At 34.8% G+C, this 20,494-nt stretch overlaps 1 protein-coding gene across 1 annotated transcript in view; it reads right to left on the bottom strand.

Annotated features, from left to right (window-relative positions):
- Window positions 1-20,494, bottom strand: part of CFAP47 (cilia and flagella associated protein 47) — a 325,591-nt gene that overhangs the window by 66,433 nt on the left and 238,664 nt on the right. Inside the window, exons 56-58 of the mRNA XM_032197971.1 lie at window positions 16,101-16,205; window positions 12,406-12,562; window positions 7,521-7,616 (exon numbers count right to left, since the gene is read on the bottom strand). Of these exons, the coding sequence (XP_032053862.1) occupies window positions 7,521-7,616; window positions 12,406-12,562; window positions 16,101-16,205 (358 nt within the window). The remainder of the gene's footprint in view (window positions 1-7,520; window positions 7,617-12,405; window positions 12,563-16,100; window positions 16,206-20,494) is intronic.

Genomic DNA, 20,494 nt, shown 5'->3' with positions numbered 1-20,494 from the left:
CAGCTGGCAACAAAAAATTAGTGAAGATAATTTTTATTGTCAGTTTAGGGCTAAACATAAATTTACGGATTGTTTACAGGATGAAACAAACCTGTGTCTCTGGAATTTTCACTGGATTTAGTATTTAAACAGGTCAAGATTAGAAGCAAGAATGAAGAAAAGCGGAGGGCATGAAGCAAGTAATCTTACTGAAGGACACATTATGGCACACATCTTGTCCATCCTCGGTTGTTATCAAATATATTAGCAGCAATATGCTATTCTAAGACAGAATCATCTAAGACAGAAATCATCTTTTCATTCTCTAGTTCTATTGAAATTCAGGGAGATAATTTCTTATCAAGTTCTAAAACACAGCAGATATTTTTAAATAGAGAAATAGGCTAAGATAATGTTAAATAACAGCCTCCTCTGAGGCTGATTTGCATAGTTTAGATGCTCTGAAGTGTTATCCTCTGGTTGTTCAGTAACAAATCATGAGATTCTGATGAAACCTGCTGCATGGTGTAGCTTAAATCTGTGAGGTAATTATAGCTTGAAAATCTGTTTTCCATGATAAATCCACATGGGAAGCCTTATGTGAATTTGCATGAGAGTATGCAAAAGATGGATTTCTGATGTTTTCCCTTCTTTTATTTGCATCCTGAAGATCTTTTTTTCCTCTCTCTTTTTGCAACATCAGGAAAACACGCTCAGGTAGATAAATCAATTCCTTATGTAGTCAAGGCAATGTACCGTTCTACTCTTTGAATTCAAGGAATTGTTTTTAAAAGAACAGCAACCAGCAACCAACACTTCCTATTATTCTTATGGTATTGCATTTCACTTCATTCAGTTTAAGTTATTTCATTAAAACAGTTGCCTGGATTTGAAAAAATAAATGTATTCCATACCATATAATTTCTAAAAAAAAACAAAACCTAAAAGTAGAAATAGTGCATAGAACAAGCTTCATAAATACATAGATCACATGCCCTGAAGACTTTCCAGAAAACTAAAAAGAAAAGTCTTTAAGTTTTATGGTTCATTGTATTAGAATATTTTCATGTTTTGTTGTACCAATATACCAAGCATACCTGTTTAAGTGCTGAAAAGCCTGTAAATCATTAACACTATAAATCACACTGCCTATAACTAGCCTTTCCTGTAAGAGCATTTTTGAGCAGATTCCCCACAGAGCAGATTCTCACAGTCAGCTTCAGGAGTGCATAAAATGTTCCTGCTGATTTACTTATATTTTCCATATGAGGAAAGCCTTGAATGTGTTGTGTCTTCAGAGATATCTACAGAGTTTCCCATGCTGACAGTAGAGATTGCCATTTCAGATTGCCACCAGTTTGAATGCATTGACTTTGTCAGCATACTCCTCTGGAGATAGGAATTGAATTGCATCATTCATGTTGTTATGTTATGTCCCAGTAGTGTCGTCCTCTTTAATAAAGCATGCTTCTCTCTGTCAGCTCTAACATGACAACACCACTGTTACAAAGATTTCAACCAGCTGAGAGAGATAAACTGGGTGATTCAGCAACCAGGAAGCTGCCATGCACATGGAACAGAAGGAAGTCCCTTGGCTTCCTCTTCTGCCAGAAATTTTACAAGGCAAATCTTGCTTTTTACATCCATACAAATTCCTGAGTGTCATGGCACTTCAGAGATGTCAGAATCAAGAAAGATGCAAGCTGAGGGTCTAGACAAGGCAACAGTCATGTACATAGGTAAAAGATTGCCAAGAAGATGGAAAGTCATTGTCTTGCAAACAGTGTTTGAGAAAGTTGTTCTTTTGAAGTGAGCATAAACAGTCATTTCTTTAAGAGCACATGTAATCTTCTGTGTTGGAGTTCACTTTCCTGTGATGCTAACTAACCAGGTGCAGCACAGGTGCACAATTTTGCATTGACTTTACTGAGAAAATTGCTAAGGTGTGAGAAAATACCTAAGTCTTGAAAGATAAGAAAAGTAAAAACACATACAGAAATGTTGAGATGATAGTAACAGTTCCGGGGCTCAACAGGATACAGCTGAGATTAAAAGACATAAAAACTCAATAGAAAAAAAAAAAAAAAAAACAAAGAGCAGTAAGTGGCAACATCATGGATCAGCCCGTTCCAAGAAGCATGGAGACTGACCCTTTCCTAAATGACTGATGGGAACCTGGGCAGCAAAGATGCATCATGAGTCTCACCGGGAACAGTGAGCATACTAATACCAAGATTAGCAACATGTTAGTCATGGTTATCTACTACACTTATAAGTAAATAAATCAAAGATTTTCTTTCTTAAATTGTATACATTCTGATTGCAGAGTAAAAGATGTTCCACCAGTCCCAAAGTCCTAGATATAAAGGCAAACAGACATCTATCGCCTACTCGCAAAGCCTTTTGTATAAATGGTACCCAACCATTAAATAGTTAATGTACCTGTGAGACAATACATGGGCCAGAAGGGGAAAAGGAAAAACTTAAACCAACAACCTAAGTTTCAGAGCAGCCTAGGATCTATTCAAGCTGTTCTACCAAGGTTTACATAATTTTCAAATTTGCCTAAATGAGGTGCTCAAATTCTTGCTCAAAAATTATTATGACCACTCCAGGTTATGAAATTCTGCTGTGTACTTAAAATTTTCCTCACAAACAAATCCCATGCTAGCAGTTATTTATGCTATCTAGATGTTCAAAAAGCTAAATCAATTATCATGAACTTTGTTTTTCCATCTGCACCATGGCATTGGAGGTTACTCTCATGGACAGTGGTGGTTTTTTGACCTAAACTAGTCTATGAACTTCCTGAATTAATCTTGTGTAGCATGAGTAATTCATGCACCACATGAATAGAACATCTGTTGAACAGTTTTATTCAAGAAAGTAAAATTTCATAGTTTCAAAAGATGAAAATTCAGGGAAGGAAGGAAGTAAGGAAGGAAGGAAGGAAGGAAAGAAAGAAGAAAGGAAGGAAGGAAGGGAGGGAGGGAGGGAAAATTCAAAACTAAATAAAAGTAGCAAAAGTTCATCAGAAAGAAGTAAGTCTTGGATAGATAAAACAAGAGAGTAGTTAGACCAAGGAAATTCAAAGGAAATCTGGCATCCAAATTCTCCATCATTTCAAAGGAACAGTTTCAACAGTTTCCCTTTGAAAGCATGTGAAAAAAAAAAAAAAAAAAGTAATTGTTGAATCTACATGTAAAATCCCGAAAGGAAGGAAAACACTTTTTTTGAAATGAATTTCCCAACTATCCTCATTTTTTTTTTATTCTGGTTTGCAACGGGTTGTGCAAACTGGAATCTTCTTGGAAGAAATAAGACCAAAAGATGTGCTACATTCACTCACAAGTGTGTAGTCCATGAGATCAGACGCTGGAGAGCCATATACAAAACTTCCATAATACGTGCAAGTCTAGACTTCAGGTTTTAAATATCACTTTTGGTCAACACACCAACTGCTATTGCCTCAAAGTACTTGTTAATGTAAATATAGCCTAATTGAGCCTCTAATCATTGAATAGCCTCAGCAATCAGGAAGTGTTTATCTTTTCTCTACAGTTAATTTCATTGTTATCTTTTCTGAAGATAACAGTAGGGTACTATTGCCTAAGACATGCATATTTCTGTTAGTCTTTTTATTGCTTGAATGCACCTTTTCTGCAGGTTCTGTTATACAAATACTGACTTGCTTCTTAACACAACCTCTGATGTAAGTTATAAAATGTAAAATTATGTCTTTGTTTGCAAGTGACCAAACACAGGTACAGAATGTAGTTAGAACATACAAGAGAAAAGAGAGCTCAACAGTTTCCAACATCATTTCAAAATAGTTTGCCAGAATGAAGACCTTTCTCTCACAAGTCTTTTTTGTAGCTTTTCTAGTTATCTTGTGATAATGAAATAATTATAAAAGGGAAAGAAAGGAGTCTTCCTAGGCACTAAGAAAACCTAGTATGTTAGTGTCATTGTCTTTCAGTCTTTGAAAGTGATTGCAAGAAAAAAAAAAAAAGTGCAAATAAATACAGAAATAAAGAACTAAGTCTTGAAATCTGACATTTTTAGGGGAATGGTCTGAAGACCAGCAAAAATCATGTCCTTTCTTAGCTGAAATTAGTTTAAGAGCTGAATTATCCATAATCATAGCACATCATAAAAAATATACTAAAATGTTTTTTTAATTATTGCTTAATAAAATATGAAACTATATTGTTTCTGAAGTGCATACACAATTTCAGTATCTCAAATTTAATTGCCATCACTGGTTTAACACTGCAGGCAGCTTTTTGGAAAATGTTGCCCTCACAGTATATACATTTTACTGAATATATTTTAGCCTGCCTTTTCTAAGTGCTTGTAAGGGTCAGTAAATATATGTATTTTTATACCAAAAAACAGTGAAAAGGGAAAAATTAAATAGATAAATCATAGAGATCTCAGTAAAAACGAAAAGAAATGATCATGCAACAGGAAATGATAGCTTTAAAATGTCAAAGTTTTAAATATGTATCCTATAAAAATTACACTGAAATGTGAAGAGAAAGATCTACAAAATAAGGTTATGATAACTGTTCTTGTGTGATGGTACACCAAATCATTCACAACAGACAAACTTATTGGCCTCCTGGAACACTGAGGTATGCTAAACTATAAACTGCTAAGAATGAAGGTTGAATGAAAATGGGATCGCAACTTCATACTAGGACCAGGTGAAATAATGTTACTGGGAAAGAGTAATACACAGTCCAGAAGTCTTAGGTTACTACTGTGAAGCTCAGGCAGGAAAAAAACAACAACAACAACAAAAACACTAACATGAGCTACAATTTCACAGCATGGCTAGTATTTTGGCTCCTTTTGGTAAAAGGATAGTGAAACATGATCCCAAGATTTTCAGCCTACTTCACTATTTCTGAATTTCTCCCTCTGTATTTTGCATTAGACAAAACAGAGTCAGTGAACCAAAACAAGTAATTAACTAGCAGCAAGCATGGTTTTTCCACAAGTGCAAATGCTGCATATAAAATGATCTGGTAATCATATTCCAGAAAGTCTAGTAAGAAGAATATTTGATTTCAGAATGTTTTCAAAGTATTCTTTCTCTGCTATAGGGAACAGTGATAAAGTAGTCTTTGTAACACCTACACCTAATCCACACTTCATCTACTGTGAAGTATACTAAGAAGAATCTTTCCATAAATATGATTCTTAACATGATTCCATTGTCCCTAAATTGTGAATGAGACCAGGTGCTAAACAAGTGTGCATTCACTGGTTTTATTGCCTCCCAACAAAAGAGATTAGGCTGCAGAATCCTCGGAGAAAAAGATTTATATTATGAAAGTATTTGATATAAAAGAATAAGTAGTGAAAAGTACAATTTATGAAGATTGTATTGTTGTTGTAATATTTCTTTTAAGTAATTGCTCTGTCACTTTAAATATGTACTTTCTGTGCTAGATTGCTTTGGACAGCTCCTCACAGCTTCTATGAAAAAAAGTACATAAGGGGGCAGTACACAGAAATGGCAAACAGTTGCGACTTTCATATATGCCTGGGCAAAATCTACTTTTAGAAAATGATCCGATGTCCAGATAAATCCTTGCCTCCTCTACTTCTAAATCATTCTTGCTATATCACTTGAAAATATTGCTGAAGCATTGTAAGTTTCAAGGAGAGAAAACAAAAACAGTTTGTCTGCAACATCGCTTAAAACAGAAAGGTATTCAAGTAGGATAGTCAAGTACATCTTGAGGAAAACAGTAGTATCTGGCAGATTTTTGAATGAAATTGAAAACAAATAATCCCCCGTATCATTTTTCTAACTCTGGTACAGTTAGGTATCACCTCCTCAAGGAAAATTGTATGGCTTATTCTGATATCTATATCAACATGCAACATTATAACAGACAGAAATGGATGGGCACACAATTGTATGAGATACTAACAAACCAAATTTTTTTGCTTTAATGTATATTTTAAGATATAAATAATTTATCTACATGCTTTGAAAATAGAAGGCCTACCTGAGAAGTATATAAAAATATAAAAATAGATATCAGGAAATTTATTTAACTGTTCTCTGTAAATATAGAAGACTATCTACCTCCTAAGCTTCAGCAGAAATTGAAAGCTTCTTTAGGAATAACTTGTAATAACTGAAATACTCTAATTCTATCCAAGCTTTGCCATAACGCTAGAATACTGAATAAACTGAATCAATCAATTCTATCATATGCAAGATGTAAAACAAATTGGTAAGATTACAACACGAAAGGCAATTAACTACTTCCTATTCTATCTCAGATCAGATGTGACCTATAATATCACCTAAAATATAATTCAAAAATAAAGTCAAATATTTAAGTCTTTTCCAGACAGTTCAAGTTTATAATTTCTAGATTTTATTGTCTCTTTTGAAACTACCATGAGCAACATAGGAAAATACAGAAAACAGTAATTTGCAATAGCAAATCTATCTTAGAAAGCAAACAAACAAACAAAAAACAACACACAATTCAAAGGACAGGCAAGTCTGAAGAAAAAGATAAGCAATCTAGACCTCAATAATTGTGAAGTCTATTTTTGTTTTCTTTAAGTTCAATAAAAAGTAGTAGTAGTTATCAAATGCCTAACATGTTTATTCTTGAAATTTCTTACCCTTTCCTTTTAACTGCGAAACATTTTATTTTAAAGATTTTTTTTAGTGTTTACATGTTTTTCCTTTCTGCTACTTCAGGCTTTAGGAAACAGTGACTTGCTATAGGATAAACTAATAATATGAGTATTGATAATAGTTTAAATATTTGTAAATATTGTTTTTCAAGTGTATTTGCAGTTATTATAAAAATATATAATTATTCACTAAAAATTAGGAAGCCATTCGATTTAGATTTATTTAAGAATTTTAACAATTGATGTTCATAATAGTTCATAAACATTTTAATAATTTTGCTGTTCATCTTTACAGTCGTAAAATGCAACTTTATTTGAATTTAGTTTCTTAATTTGTAGCATTTTGTAGAAATACATCAAGACTACATTACTGTATGGGCTCATTCATCCTTTTATATAATACTTATAGCACCTATTACGAGGTCAGGCTGCAGCCCTCTTCTTTCTTTTACACATCAGCATCACTAGTAACATTTGTGCTTTGATAGTAAGACATTATTTACCAAAGAAGTCATATCATATTCCAATAGCCTAAGAAAATCATTGCAGAAGTAAGGAAAAAATAAAAAATAGTTGTCAAAAATGAACAAATCAAACCTGAGAAGAACTTTACATCCTGTAAAGTTCTGTAAAGTGTAGCACATCTGATATATATATATGTATATATTAATTTGTATTTGTATTTGTTAAGTAAAACAGACAGTGGCATTGGGGTAATACTGAGCTCCACAGTACTCAGATTCAGCACATAACTGGAATAGCTCCATTCATCAAAACACTGAATTTTGCATACACTGTAGTTTTCAGGCACTATAAAAGACCATACCTTGTTAAAATTTCAAAAGAAAACTCAATAAATTACATACCTCGTGTCTGTTTGAGCAGAAGATGGAAAGCAGATTCCTTAGTGGTGAACTTAGTTAGGACAGATGCACTGAGGTGACAACTGGACTGTTCCTGATCTGATGACCAAAAATAAAAAATAAAAATAAAAAATAAACAACCAAGAATCTGACTACTTCAGAATAATATATCCCGTGTTAAAAAGTAGTAACATTGAACAGCAAACCACTGACAAAAGATATGATACACAGAAATACAACAAACTGTCTGGAGAAGACCACCTGGTTACAGAACAAGATTAAAATAACTTTAAGGAACAGAGGAATGAACAAAGATGTTCAGGAAGGTGAAAAGAAGCTCTCATGATGGAAAATATCCAATGTCCTGTTTCTTGTCAGAAGACAGCCTCAAAATTATTTCACCTCAGGAAAAAAGTTTCAGGTTTTGGAAAGTAGTTTAGAGGTTGAAAATGAAATTTGCAACCCATTTGCAAGCTAAAAGAATTCAAATACACTTTCAAATTATCAAAGGTGGGTGCATAAGAAAAGCCTACATACCTATTTTAATATATTAATAAAGCAACTTTTTTTCTTAAACTGAGATACTGCAATGGCAGAAAAGCTATCTGAAATGGTTTCCTTATAAGTATTCTTTAGATCTATATAAGGACCATATAAGGAAATTTATAATTTCCTATATAATAGTGTAGCCTGTTGGCTACACTATTCCTGATACAAGCCAGGATGCCATTGGCCTTCTTGGCCACCTGGGGACACCTGGATTCATGTTCAGGCGAACATCAATCGGCACCGCCAGATCATTTTCCTCTGCACAGCTTTCCAGCCACTCTGCCCAAAGCCTGTAGCATTGCTTGGGGTTGTTGTGGCCAAAGTGCAGAACCCAGCACTTAGTCATGTTGAACCTCATCCCATTGGCCTCTGCCCATCCTCACCAGGTTCCTCTGCAGGGCCTTCCTACCCTCTGGCACATCGACACTTCCCCCCAACTTGGTGTCACCTGCTGTCATCCCCAACTTAGTGTCATCTGTACATACATGTATACATACCTGTTACCATTACTACGATATCTACAACATGTGAGTTAGTATACCCATTACCTTTCCAGATAAACTCTATTTGGACAACATAAAAGGTCAACTAAATTACTTTCCAGAACATATAAAGACCATAAATAGTAAGCTGAACATTGCTTATAAGACTAGGCTTCTCTTTCTTTGAAAAGAAGGAATCAGGGTAACAAATTCAAGACACTTTAAGAAGACAATTATGGGTTTTGTTCCATATAGATCACAGTACAAATTTGTTTCTCATAATTGCTCTTCTTGCTGTACAAATCAGAATACCAGATTGCACTTCACACTAGAATGAAACATGCCACATTCCACAATCTGCACTGAGAAGCTTCATGTCATACATGTAATACACACCTGTATTTTAAGAAATTGTATAATCACTTAATTCCCAAGCAAATAGGGTAGGTTGCATAGCTAGTAATTCACAGTGCTTCTATATGTGTCTGAACTAAGATAAATAAAATAATTACAAAGGGAAAATAGAATCAGAGAAATACAAAAGGTAAACATTTTAGAAGGAAGATTGCATTAGTAACAATGTAAAAAAAATAAATAAATAAATTACTGTATCTTCAGCCACCCCAGCGTAGCTGCCCCATGAGTTGACAAATGAAAGCAATTAGAAAAAGAGATATTCCAACAATTTATCAGTGTCCCTCTGGGCTGAAGCTCTACTATTCATCATGTCAGCTACTTCCCCCAATTTACATTGCACTCATGTCGAGGGAGGTGATTGTCCCCCTCTGCTCTGCCCTTGCGAGGCCCCATTTGGAGTACTGCATCTGAATCTAGGGTCCCTAGCACCAGAAGGATGTTGAGCTATTAGAATGGGTCCAGAAGAGGGCCACGAAGTTGATCAGAGGTCTGGAGCACCTCTCCTATGATGAAAGGCTAAGAGAGCTTGGGCTCTTCAGCCTGAGGAAGAGAAGGCTCTGGGGTGACCTTACTGCAGCTTTTCGGTATTTGAAGGGGGCCTATAAAAAACACTGGTAACTTTTTGCTGAGTCGGATAATGACAGGACAAGGGGTAATGGTTTTAAACTAAAAGAAGGGAGATTTAGATTAGAGATTAGGAGGAAATTCTTCACTCAGAGGGTGGTGAGGCACTGGAACAGGTTGCCCAGAGAAGGTGTGGATGCCCCATCCCTGGAGGTGTTGAAGGCCAGACTGGATGAGGCGCTGGGCAACATCATCTAGTAGGTGGCATCCCTGTCTATGGCAGGAGGGTTGGAACTGGACAGTCTTTAAGGTCCTTTCCAACCCAAACCATTCTATGATTCTATGATTCTATGATCATCCAGGTCATTAATAAGGGTTTTGAATAATATGGACCCCAGGATCGACCCCTGGGGTACTATACTCATTACAAGACAGCAGTTAACTGTCAAACTGTTGATCGCTATCCTTTGAGACCAATTGTTCATCCACATTTTCAACCTACTCAGCAGTCTATTCATTAAGTCTGGACTTCCTTAGCTTCCAAATGAGAATGCTATAGGAAACACTGATTAAAGTCTTACTGAATCATGTTATATTATATCCACTGCTCCTCCTTCATCTGCATAGTCAGTCATTTCCATATAGAAGGCAATCAGGTTAGTCAATCATGATTTGCACTTAACAAGGCCATCTGACTACTCCTGATTATCTTCTTGACTTTTACGTGCTTGGAAATGTACTGTATTGGGCTGCATAGAGTGCAAGAGGATGTGTCTAACGACCCTACCAGGTGCTGAGGTGAAGCTGATCAACCCACCGCTTCTTCAGTGTTGCTTCTACAATTTTAAAAGAAGGGAACAATATGTCTCTTTTCTATTTATCAGGGATATCTCCTGATCACCATGAATTTTCACTCACAATCACATTGGCGAAATCTTTTATCACTTTATGAATTTTATTTGGACTTGTGGATCTGAATGAATCCAGCTGCTATAAGTAGTCCACAGCCCATAGCTTCCTGATGAGCACCTGTCTCCATTTCAAACCATGTCAATACGTGCTGCCTTGGGAGAAGTTTTTGCTTGCAAATCTTAATGGGGTTGGAGGGACATCAGACGCTTCAGCATTTTCTGCACTGTCTGTAACTAGTTGATTACCCAACATCCATTCATAGACTCATCTGCATTTTTCTTAAATTTTGTTAGGCAGCTACCTTTAGAACCTCTTTTTGGTACTTTCTGTTAGTCTCTACACCTTCTGGGCTGTGGCCTTCCTGATGTTTTTGGTAGGTACTCTCATGGTGCTTTTATACTCACTTTTTATTACATGTTCTTCATTCCACCTCATCTAGGTTTAGTCCATTGAATATAGTATTGGCACTGCTGATAACAAGCCATGGGACTTAAGTTTAATTCAGTGCAAAGCATCAAGATTTTCTTACCTTGTTTGGACTTGAACGATTTTAGCTGTATTTAGCTAATAGCCCAAGTGCCAACTATTGTTTTATCTGTTTTTCAGCTTAAGTTTTGTGATATCCTGTAGTATTACCCTATAGATATTATACAATATATGGTAAAAATCTAATAAAATTAAGTGATCATTGTAGAACTAAACCTCGGGATCAACAAGAAAGCAAGCGTAGCAATAGTCTTTTGGAAACATAATGATGGTTCTGGAAATTTTATATGGAATTCTCAGGAGATCACTGAGAAGTTTTTTGTTTGTTTGTTTGTTTGTTTATTCTCAGAAACATAGAACAAACAAAAATGCTGACTTTGGTGAGCTTATAAGAGACAACCGGATGTCTATGAATGGTATTGAAGGGAGACTTTACATGGTGGTGACTTTATAGAAGGAGTTTATTTCACTAGCAGATAAGAGAACTGCTCTCAATTGTTTTTTTTCATGTGTGGTGTTGTTCAATTTTCACAAGTCTTTGTATTTCTAATTCATATCTCAGAAGTTGTAATTTATTCAAAAGCATTAATTCATGCAGCAAATAAACATGAATCTACATTTGTAAAAATCGTGTTTCTTCCCTTTGTCTATGCACCACAAACACCAAATCAGAGCATGACTGTGTAAACCCGGCTTAAAGCGTACTTTTGTATAAGTTTGATTTTGCTGAAAGTGGCTGCTGAAAGGTGTATCTTTGATTTTTGTTATATGCATAAGCTAAAAAATGCTTTAGCACTTGTTTTATGATGCTACATATTATGTTGGACCATGTGGAGATTCAGAGAACATTCTAAATCTCTCTTCTTCACTAAAAGACAAATTTAGTCATGAGATAGAATCTGGGACTTTGAACTTGATTTCTACACTATTTGTGAAATCTCAGTATGGACAGTGACTTAATTATATTTGTTAATTCTGGATCTTGTATTATTTCTTGATGTATGTTTAAAATTATTTCTGAAACATACTTGCTTGGAACATCAGTCAGAAATGTTTTGCTCTTATGAACTTCTTTAACTGTCTGTAATCTGAAAGAAATAATTTGGAAAACACCTGAGGAACAAAACTGAAACAAAACATTAGCTATTTGTCTTAGACATAGAGCTCCCAAAATATACCCCAGGAGACTCGACTCCTATTTCCTAAATGTTACAGTACAGTTTAGAGTAAACAACCAGCTGCATGTATACAGGAGTTTGCATGATGGAAGTGGTCTACTATGAACAGGTTTTAGAGGTTTATGTTCTTCCTCAGCTTCTGCAGCATAGACTATATAGCTTTTCAGGGTGGATGTGAATGACAAACAATACTCTTGTTTCCTAGAAATGGAATAAGTCAAATGTAATCATATCCCACACACAGTTTTATTGCAATGAAGGAGCTTAAGTTCCTCCCCCCACCCAAAACCAATACTGTACCTGTTAGCATAACATCTACCAGAACATTTTCAGGAGTTGGATTTTTGAAGGATATGATGACAGAAGAACCCTGGAAAATGCATGCACTCATGCTAGTTGGCTCCATCAAGTGAGGAGGAAGACCAGTCCCTGACAGGTAAAATATCCATTCTATAATCTGTGAATGAAAACTGTGTCATTATTTATTATTAGACCAGTCAGACTTACATATTTTAAGGGAAACTGTCTTCTTCTAGTGCTCTATGTCTCTTTCCCTTGTGAGTGAAGTGCTTTGATTCTTTCTTATTCCCTCAAGCTATTATGTACTCTAAGTATTACTATCTTGGAATCAATAGTTCCACTGTTTAAGGCTTTTCGTATGGGAGTTTGGGAGATGTTCACATCCCCTTTTTGTATGTTACTTTCATGCTACTAAGAGCTCCCAGTGTAGTGAATGCAAAGATGTGGGTGATTGCAAGAAGGCAACTCAAAGCATGTATATTAGAATCTGAAAGGAGATTAAGTGAGAAGTCCTCTTGCAAAGACACAGAATGAAGGCAAATAATTAATTGATGGGGCAGCAATAAAATCATCAAAGAGATAAAATTGTTACTCCAAAGGCAGGAAAGAACACTAACAACTATACTGAGAAGAATCAAGAGGACTGGAAAATACTGGTGGATATAGAATATCACCACAGAGCATTAAAAAATAATATACATACAGAGAAAATTAAACTGAGGTGTTAATTTTCATCAAATTTTCAGCATGACACTAAAGAGCTGCCTGCCCCAGATTTGCTCATTCAAGATTATAAAGATTGATATTAGTAATGCCACTCATTATGGAACCTTTAAAGGTAAATGGCAAATGTAGATATACTACCATTATTTAAGGAAAATGTTTAATTTGCAGATTCCTGATGCTGTCTTTATAGAACTATATAGACTAAAATCTTAGTGCAAACTTCCCAAAGTGATCCTTTGATCAGTTTTGTTCACTATCATTTAAAAAGTTAAGCACCACAAGGAGAGCAGAAAACTATAAATAAAATCAAGACACTATTTTTGTTATCTTCAATATTGCATTTACTTTTACATAGCCTGTCTGAAAAAAATAATGAACATCTGTAAGAAACAGAGCTTAAAACCTAACAAAACTGGAAATATTGTAAAAGGTGGCTAATCCATTGAGACTTTTCAGTGTAAACAGCAATAAATAAAATATCATGTATTCAGAAAATAGCATTGGACAGCAAAATTGCTTGTCATAGAATCACAAGAAGGAATCTAGGAAGGTCATCAAATCCAACCATCAACCTGAACCAACAAGTTCCATAACTAACCTATTTCCCTGAGTGCCACATCCACATGTCTCTTAAATACCTCTAGGGATGGGGACTCAACCAGTTTCCTGGGCGGCCCACTCCAATGCTTAACCACCCTCTCTTTGAATAAATTATTTCTAATGTCCAATTTAAACCTCCGCTGGTGCAACTTGAGACTGATTTGTCAGGTCCTGTCACTTGTTGCCTGAGAAAAGAGGCCACCACCCTGCTCTCTGCCATTTTCTCTTGAGTAGTTGTAGAAAGCTATGAGATCTCCCCCTCAACCTTGTATTCTCCAAACTAAACAACCCCAGTTCCCTCAGTCACTCTTCTAAGTCTAGTTCTCTAATCTCTTCACCAGCCTCATTGCTCTTCTCTGTACATGCTTGAGCAACTCAATATCCTTCTTGTAGTGAGGGGCCCAAAACTGAACAAAATATTCATGGTGCAGTCTCACTAGTGCACTAGTATCACTAGTGCACTAAGCTTCTCTTTAATACTACTTACTACTATTAAATTCTCTACACTACACCTGAGTACTAGAGATGCATTAAGAGAATAGAATAAAAGCAATACATTAGAACTCAGTGTGTGGGTTATATTAGGGATGATATTTCTGTTCTGCTGTCCCAACAAAGTTAATTTCTGATTTCACAAAGTACGGCACAATTAGAACAAAACTCAGATTCATTTTGTGAAGAACTCTTAATGCAGCTTCAAACTGGGGGGGGGGGGGGGGGGGGGGGGAAGAAAAAAGGCAGGTAATTGCACAGAGCAGTTTATCTCAGCTTCAGCAAAAGCACAATCAGAAACTGTAAGTGCTGTCATTAACTGATTAGTCAGCCTATTTAGCTATCAGATGGATTAATTATCCATTCAGACATATTTTAATCAGAGAAATCAAGAGAAAGAGATTGATATTGGGATATTTTGTAGATAAAAAATTGTTTGATCCATCATTGACAAGAAACATTATTTAAGTCTTCATTAATAATGTCAGTTATACCTTTGCAAATATTCACTGACAGTTACCAGTATAACAATTAGCAAGCAAAAGTAGTCTGGGATAAAATTAGTAGGACTGTAGCAGTAAAAAATGAATGGAAATGTACAAAATTCAAAAGACTCAGGCATAAAAAGAGCACTCAAAATTACAAAGGTTATACCAATATATTGAAAAGGTTAAATGGGTCTGGATGAAGCAACTAGAAGGATGCAATACTAACTGAATTTCACTGAAGATAAGAAAATGGGATTTGCAATTATTTGAAAGGACGTGCACAGAATGACAAAATTCAGGTGATAGGGCTCAATTTGTTCCTGAAATTTTTAAATGAATTATTTGAGTGTTTCATTGATTCTGTATTTGGTGAAGAATTATTATTTTTTAATATAGAGATTCAACTTCTATGTACCATTACTATTATTCAGACAAGACAATGGCATTCTGTCCTCTTGAACTGCTGTGGGGCATACACTATTCACATGGCAATTGCTGGCGTCTTGTTTTTATACTTATTAAGTATTTAAGAGGAGATATCCTGAAAATAACTGCTGTGCTAACACTACCTACAAATAATCTGTCTTTTAGAAATACTGTAACGTGAAAGAAATTGCTACATTAATTCCCTCGCTATTTCTTTTCTTCACATTAAATAATATTTATTTTTGCAGTGCTACTTAAAACACTACTGAAAACTTCTGGTAGCCCTCAATTGGAATAATTCACAGGTCAGTAATCTATTAATGTATCTGAGTGACCAAGAAGAACAAAGAGAGGAAACTGCATGGAAAGGAAATAATTCACTCAACCAGAGCTTGTGTGAATAATGACATTTACATCATATTATCAGTTTTCCTTTTGTTTCCAGATGCAATTTTCAGTCAGCTAGTAGGTCACATTGATGACTTTATTGTTCATTTAGGTGTTCTTCATTAAAAATTGGGAAAATTCAAAGACAAATAAAAAAAAAGTCAACTATTCTAAAATCTCAAAGTAAAAACCATTTCTAATTAAACTGAAGAAGTAACTTTTTCAAGTATACAACCTTTCAAAGTTCAGATCAGGATGAAACAATTCAAAATTTTGGAAAAACGTCAAGAAATTAAACTTCAGAGGAGACAATGCTAAGAAATGCTAGTGTTATGGCATTAAAAACACTAGAACTGTCTGATTACTAAGAAAACTAAAGGTATTTATTACATATTCTAACTCCTAGTCCATTACCTCAAATATTAAAATAGCAAATAGAACATATTTACATTTGCTCTTTAATTATGTATCCAGCAATTAAATTTCAACTTGACCTTTATCCTGAAACCCTTATATGCCTATTAAAAACATTATCCAATCCTACATGTATTGTGGACAGTAAATATAGTACCATACCTGTGAACATTTGAAGGTTATCGATGCCTTGTGATTTCCTTTTCCAAGGGCAGATGGACAGAATTGCACGGGTACTTCAGTGGTGGAATGAGGTGCAACAATCACCTGTAAAAATGCAAGAAAGATGCAAAGGAAAGAGTAGGTGGAAAAACGATTTGTTTTTTTTTTTTTTTTGAGTCAGTTTCTGTTGTGCTCTGTATCGACAGTGTTGATGTTTATGTAATTAATCTGTTCCATCTGATATGTTCTCTACTCTCAACATCCATTGGCGGCTAAGGCAGCAAGTGTACTGCAGTAAACAATCTTTGTAGAAGTCAATTCACGTTTGTCTTTTTCCTAGAAACTGCAGAGCTGGTGTTACTGATTGCTCCAAGGACAGGGGCAGCAGCTCTCACAAATACCAGTTGAAGATGGCTTTGGTGTCTGAGCATACTGATGATGCTAAAAGGTTATTACTCTGACCTCCAAAAACAAACTGTCTTATAGGTCAAATACATGGCAAGTTTAATAAACTAGTGCTTTGCCTTTTTTCCTCTTACCTTTATCTAAACTAACATTGTAAATGATGTTCCTGGTTTTCTCTTCTGAAGTACACTACTTGACTCCCAGTTACACATGGAAAAGCAAAGTAGCTGACTACAGCGAAGTCATAGATATTTTGATGAACTAGATAAGCAGTGAAAGAACAGACTTGTGAATAATTTATATGTTGACGAATTCACAACTTCTGTGCTTAATTTTTGTAACAACATTAAAAAAAAAAAAAAAACAAAAACACAAAAACTACTGGGCTTTTAATATCATACATATGTTTAAATGTTTATGTGTAAGATGATATAAAAGATGAGTGATTGGAATTATGGACACTGGCTGTGTTTTATAAAATGAATATAACTAACAATTAATAAAGGTCAAATTGTTATTTTTTTCTTTGGAAGAACATGCTTTTAAATAATTTATCTGTTTTAAAATAACAAATTATAATGGATTTTTAGTTTGAAGACATTAAATATTTTGGAGAGCAAGAGTAGGAGAAGGAGTAATGTATATATAAATATGTCTTTTTGCCATAATTTTACATTTTCCACTGCATGAAAATGAGCATTTCTGGAACTGTAAGTTCATGCATCTCACAGAGAGTATGATGTTCACTACTTTGAGCCCAATCCCACTCCACTGTCACAGAACCTGCACTTCCCATACAGGGAGCTCAGCCTCACCCACAAATCATAAAATCTCATACATCCTGTAGGTGGGTGATAATTTGAAAATGCATTGCCACCAGTTTCCACCATCCTCTCCCTGTCACCTTTGCAAGTCTTTTGTATTACCCAAAATAACAGTCTGGAAAGGAAAGACACCTCCTACAAACCATCCCTGTTCCCGTCTGCCCCGCCAAAGGAAGGGAGGGGGGCCCAGGGTTCAGTTAGCTGCTCATCATCTGAAAGGATCCTGAACAGCTCATTTTGCAGTCAGTTTCTGTGCCTGCTCAATATCCAAAGACCTTTTTGCCTCACCTAACCAGCCATATTTATCAAATGCAGAATTATAAAAGGAGAAAGAACACTAATGAGTACCCTTTCCCAAATACTTTTGAAGAAAATTAAAGAACAAGGTAATGACAGGTTGTCACAGAATAACAATACATGATTAAGTTAATACTGTAATTTTTAAACAGTAATTTCACTAAGAGATGTGTATTATTTGGATTAATAAATATATAAAGATGAAAACAGACTGAAATTCCATTTTCAATATGCATTATTTGACTTATTATCATTATAAAGAAAATGCACTGCCAAAATGAATCTAAATAATCAACACATTGGAGTTATGATCATCCAGCAGACTACGTGCTTTGAAAGCAGAAAAGATCTTTATTTCTTATGTTATAGGTGTTTCAAAAAATTGTTTTATATTACACAGCATAATGTCTTACTGTATCAAGAAAGCAATTTGATTTCAAATGAACAGATGGATTAAAAAAAAAAAAAAAAAGGAACTTTCTACTAAAAAATACAGAAATACAGGGTAAACTGATTTAAAATATAGAATTGAGAAATAACGTTAACAACATACATGTACTAGTGTTAACATGTTTAAAGAAGGCCATACTTTGAAACATTCATCCAATCAAATATGCTGAAATTATCCCATCCCCGGACTTTTGTTTTGTTTACCAAACAAGTGTCTGCTAAGATACTCCTGTGAAAGGGAACTGATATCAGTGCTCTTCATAATATCTCAGATGCAACTGTTCAAATACAGAAACTGAACTGGAAAAAAATGAGCAACTGTGCATGCAATATTCCTGTTATAAATCCAGTAAAGGAAGGGAATTTTCCTTAAATATAAAAGTTAATTCTCTGCTCGACCAAACAATGCTCCCAGTCACTAACAAACTAATAAGGCTTGCATGTAGAAACTTTGAGACTGCACTCTTCTCTGCCAGCCCTCCTTTATCAAGTTACTTTTCCTCAATAAAAATTGTGTTTCATAGCTGATCAGGATAAAAGCCAGTATTCTCAAGAACTTTATGCAAAGGGTTTAGGTTAGTCATATTAGCAAAATAGCAAGCCAAAGACTTACAGTGAAAGCATGTTTGGTTTTGGCAATGTAGATATTCACAGTTCTAAGAGTTCTTTATACATTTACGTTACATCAGAAATATGTGTGCATAAATATAATATACATCCATGTAAAATTGATTTGCACATATTCATAAATACATAGAGAAAAGTAAGTTGATGCACATGAATCCTTCTCCTCTAGACAGAGAAGATAGATGCGGTTAGAAAAGAAACCCATAAAACCAACAACTCAATGACAGTTTCTCTAGAAATTCAAAATGGCTAACGATTAGAAACAAGGTAAGAAGTTTTCTGCAAACGTATGGGAGTTCATTCACTGAACTATACAGAGTATAGCTGACAGGAAGGGGGAAAAAAAATAATATATATACATATATATATATATATATATTTTTTTTAGACAATCAGGGTGCTATATTGCACTTAAAGCTTTTTAAGTTTTAATTGCAAAGCTATTGCTAAAAAGATACTTTCCTTTCCTTTCCTTTCCTTTCCTTTCCTTTCCTTTCCTTTCCTTTCCTTTCCTTTCCTTTCCTTTCCTTCCTTTCCTTTCCTTTCCTTTCCTTTCCTTTCCTTTCCTTTCCTTTCCTTTCCTTTCCTTTCCTTTCCTTTCCTTTCCTTTCCTTTTTTTTCAGATTCATCAATTTACAAAGAAGTTAGTGGAGCTGCTTCTAATTTACATTCAGCTGACGAGAGACCAAAAGCTTTCAAATTTCATTTAGACTTCATTAAGCACCCAGAAGTTCACGAATATTTGAGCATAATTCATCTGGACCTCAGGAAAACCTATTATTAATGAAGTCAGTACTTGAAATTGAATCAGATTTATAGAAATAATCCCTTGTGGTATTTCAGTAATGCATTCTGTTTCAGGCTGAAACTAAAAAGGCAGAGACACACATGGAAGTGTGATAAATACGGTATTCAAATTTGTTTAAATGCTAAATATGAGTCAAAATATGGTTAATATTTTAGACAATTCTAGAAAAGATAAAATTTTCTCTTCACTTCTTTTGAATTTGGTTCATCTAATATAGCTTAGGAGCTGATGATATCATTTCCTGTTAGCCCAGTCTCCATCATAGATGACATAACAATAAATATGGAGAATTATATGAAACACTAAAAGGTACTGATTTAGAATATGTAAAATTCTAAAATTACTCATTCTCTTCACAAATTATCTATTGGTAAATCCCATCTTTCATCTATTCTTCTAACAATTTGCTTTTTATGGCTGTGCTTCAACTGAGGGTCCCTGAAACTAGCTTTGCCTCAGAATTTTTCTGTTGACAATTAAGCAAATTTGCTTTAAAGAAAGATGGAAACTTGAATAATTAAGATAGGAAACTTCTTCCATGTATCACAAAGAAGTTGAAACATGACCAAAAGTAAAAAGATCCACATACTATGATCTATTTATGCATTTGTATAAATAACTGAAACACAGGTTACAGTTCATAAGAAAAAGCAATAATCATTGGGAAGTTCGATGCAGTGCTGTATGGAGGGACTAAACCTAGGATGCAACGTATTCAGGGGAGGAAGGAGATATTTAAAGCCCACCCTCTGCCTTTGTCATCAAAACTGTGAAAGAGATCATAATAGCTCTCCAAACATGGATATGCAATGGAATAAAACAAGGTAAAAAAGACAGATACACAGAATAAATATTAGATAGCTGCTTGGAGCTAGTTGTCAAAAGCTATTCTTTAAATGGAAGAACTGTAATTCACAAACATTTCAGAATTCAATGCATAAACTATATTTATGACTGAATAACATCCTAAATATGACCTTCAT

This window comes from Aythya fuligula, chromosome 1 (genome assembly GCF_009819795.1).
Source record: "Aythya fuligula isolate bAytFul2 chromosome 1, bAytFul2.pri, whole genome shotgun sequence".
NCBI lineage: Eukaryota > Metazoa > Chordata > Aves > Anseriformes > Anatidae > Aythya > Aythya fuligula.
The sequence above is the reverse complement of the archived record's forward strand: the minus strand, read 5'-3'. Positions and strand labels throughout refer to the sequence as shown.